The sequence below is a fragment of the Rhinolophus ferrumequinum genome, chromosome 23, assembly GCF_004115265.2.
Source record: "Rhinolophus ferrumequinum isolate MPI-CBG mRhiFer1 chromosome 23, mRhiFer1_v1.p, whole genome shotgun sequence".
NCBI lineage: Eukaryota > Metazoa > Chordata > Mammalia > Chiroptera > Rhinolophidae > Rhinolophus > Rhinolophus ferrumequinum.
The window spans coordinates 44,044,094-44,047,711 of NC_046306.1; the positions used below are offsets into that span (position 1 = coordinate 44,044,094).

At 49.6% G+C, this 3,618-nt stretch overlaps 1 protein-coding gene across 1 annotated transcript; it reads right to left on the reverse strand.

Annotated features, from left to right (window-relative positions):
* Positions 1–284: 284 nt before the first annotated feature.
* Positions 285–3,094, reverse strand: LOC117015812 (cystatin-9-like). The gene is made up of 3 exons (XM_033094575.1): positions 2,837–3,094; positions 1,165–1,278; positions 285–374 (listed from the first exon to the last, which is right to left on the reverse strand). The coding sequence occupies exons 1-3, from the start codon at positions 3,092–3,094 to the stop codon at positions 285–287; spliced, it is 462 nt and encodes a 153-aa protein (XP_032950466.1).
* Positions 3,095–3,618: the final 524 nt, after the last annotated feature.

The following is a 3,618-nucleotide window of genomic DNA, read 5'->3' on the forward strand; positions in this document are numbered from 1 at the left end:
CCCCAGACTACCACGTTGCCCTGCTGGGATGACTGCATGAACTGCCCAGCCCCCTCACTCTGGAACCATGTTACACAAAGCTTCATGAAATGCTGATGTTTAATGATCTATTCTAAATGAAAAAAACGGACAATGAGGAATTTCCACAATGCCTGTATGTGAGACCCCAGATATTTGCAAAGCAGAGAGCCGAGCCCAGAGCTGCTTTGCCACTGAAGGGCCACCTAAAGGGAGTTGCTGATGCCCAAAGGGGACAGAAAAGTCGGGCTGGGATGTGATCGCACTCAGTGGAACCCCTCCAGGCAGGTCTTGTTCAGGAGTTGGAACACTGTTCTCCAGGGCTCAGTGCCGATGGTGAAGAAGCAGGTGAAGGTCTGAGGAAATAAGCACAAGAATGGAGTATGTGTGCAGAAGCCTTGTGAAGCTTGTAGCTCCTGCTCTAAAGACAACATCCATCCAAACCTTGTATTCCGGGGTGAGCAGCTGGGACATGCAGACACTGGCCCTTGGTTGCAGCCCCAGTCTGAGACCTGGATATTCCTGATCTGGATCTCTCCTGACCCCAGGGGCTCCTGTGCTCTTCTGCCCTACCCAGGCCTGTGGTCCCCAGGGGAACCCCAGGCTATCCCAGTGTGACCCATGCTCCTAAGGAACCCAGGGCAGATCCTGGACCAGAAGGCGGTGGGCCCCCATCAGCCCAACGTCCTCAGGCTCTGGTCAGTGCCAGGAGGACTTAAAAAATTCCCACTCAGGCAAAGGTCATGTTGGCCATCCTTGACATGTCCCTTTTCTGAAGGCTGGAAAGGGAGATGGCTAAAGAGCAGGGAGAGGTCATCCTGTGGTTGGAACCAGGAGACCTGGATCCTAGGGACAGGAGCAATCTGTCCCCAGTGTGGCCCAGGGTACAGATAGCTGAATGGAGTGGGATCTCAGATTGGGATCTCAAAGTTGGGATCTCAGATTGGCCAGGGGTTGACAAGTGGGCCCCGGGCTTGACTGCCAGACTGGGCTCTGTCGTGTAGCACAAGTAGTGGCTGTAGTAGGGTTAGCGGCTCCCTCAGTCTTCTGTGTTCCTAGGAATGATTTGTCCTCTGCCCCACCCCCATTGCACTCTGGTGCAGGTCCAGAGCTGTGGAACCTAAAGGAGGCTCATGTGTGTCTTACATTGCTCATCTCTGGGCTTTCTTGAAAGGAGCAGTTGTCAATGTCTTCATCAAATTTCCCACACTTAGTTCTACGAAGTTCCAGCTCCATGGAGAATGCCAACATGGTCTCTACCTGTGGTACGTAAAGACATTAAAGTGGAAACATCACTCATGGTCCCATTGAGTAGTTGCTAGTGCAGACACATGGAGTGTAGGGACAGGTCCAAACACTACTCCATTTGGGGACTTGCTTCTGGGCCTACATATGCGGCTCACTGGAGGTAAAGCCAAGCTTGGGAGGTTCTGTGTAAAGAGGCACGTGGGTCTGGTGTAGGCCTCAGGGTAGATGCAGGATGATCACACACCATTAATATCAAACACTACAGCCTCGCATTTCCAAATGCCATGGTGAGACCCCACCTTGCTTTTAGCATGTTTCTAGCTTCCACCGCTTTCCCAGAGACAGGTAACAAGGGTGTTGTCTCTGTAAGAGTTTGCTTGATAACCTTAGCCCCAGAGTAGGAGATTCATTTACAGCCCCATTATCACACCCTTCACCTGCCCAACATCAGAAAAATGCTATTCAATGCTGGCGAAACCCTCCACACACACACACACACACACACACACACACACACACACACACACACACACAATGGATTCAAGAAACAAGTTCTATTACAAAGTACACTCCAAAATGTTCTGTAATCTTCTCCACTTCATTCTACTCATTCTATTCCATATCTTACCACTGCATCCCATTTATTATTCCCAACATCCAGACTCAGTCTGTGACTCCATATCTAGAAAACACAACCAGAGGTCCAGCCTGAGAGAGCTCGAGGTACATGAACTAGAGGGGACATTGCCCACCAGTGTTCACAGAGGCTTAAGCTCAGCTCAGCATGGACATCTTCTGCCCTTCATGCAGGCTTTCAGTGCAGAGGTCCAGAGGGAGAAAGAGTAATGCCCCCGACCCCACCACCACCACCACACACAAACACACAGAGTCACACAACCAGAAACCAGAAGTGCTCCTTCAGGACAATGTTTTCATTGTTCATGTCTGCAGTCCAGATGAAAATGGCATTACTGGTTGCATTCTGTAGAGGTTCCATGGCAAGAAGAAAATTTTAGAATAAGAACCATCGTCTGAGAAGGAGTGTAAAACAACATTAATCCACGTTGATGGAGACCACAGGGGGCTGCCCAGAGCTCGTGGGAGTCAGAGCAGAGGCCCTGATGTCACAGCAGGACCTCTGCTCCCAATCCTCAACCCTGCTCTCCCTGTCCTCCTCCCGCCTTCCTCTCTCTATTTTTCTAATAATTTATTTTTATTTCCTTGAAATATTTCTTCAACCTATCTTTTCAAACATTTTCTGTGAGGGTCTCTTCCTTACTTGATATCTTTATACCCTCATTGTCCATATTTTGGAGTCAATCTTCATTAAACAAGTCATAAAAATGATGAAGATTGAAAGTATATCTTACGCGTGAGTAGACATTGCCTGAAGTTTTAAAATTTCCAAGTATTTCTATTATAAAAACTGGGACTAAATCAGTAGGCTGTTATCATCCCTGTATTTTACACACTTCAAATGGTGAACAAGATCCTTTGATAAGACCCCGTTCTTTGACCCCCACTTATTACAAGTGCAGGACAGCAGGACGTGAAGGGGTGGTTACCTTACCTGCTCCCTCCTAGAACTCCGGATCCGAACCAGCCTGTAGGCATTCATGTCCTTGCTCTTCAGATTGAACATGTGTAAGGCATACTCCACAGTAGCAGGAAAATAACTTTCCATGACGTTTTGGTCATCATTCTCCCTTTCTCTGTGGGAACTCCAGCAGGAGCATGGAGTTCCTGGAACAAGAAGCAGGAGCATGGCCCAGGGCAGAGCCCGCTTCCCCTGCCAGTGCAGCAGGGCAGCGGGCAACCGGGCACCCATGGCTTTCACTCTTCCCCACTCAGGATCCCGCCAGAGCTTACCTGGGCACTGGTCCAACTTATCTGCTCTAGGACAAATCCTTCCTCAGGGCCTCCTCTCTGCAAGTACACCCTACCCCTTCCCACATGTGGCCCTGCCTCCTCCATCTAACGCTGTTAAAATTGTCTCCTGTGCAGGAAAGAAGGAAAAGGCCCAGGCAAGGTGAGTTGGGAAGGAGCTGCCGTGAAAGGAAGTGTCCCCTGTAGCTGAATCCCAGCCACACCGCTCCCTCCGCACCTCAATGGGGGGAGAAGCCTTTACTTGTACGCCCCAGGATCAGATGCTGAAACAAGGACACAAGTGCAAGAGGCAAAAATGGAAGACACAGCAGTAGGGTGAGGGCCAGCAAGACAAGGAGGGGCGGAGCCAAAATGGATGGGTTGCCAAGAGGCAGCTCTGTGGATCATAGAAGGTAACCTGCCCAGAGATGATGATCATTCGTTAAAAAGGCTCAGTATGTTAAGTGAAATAAGTCAGACAGAGAA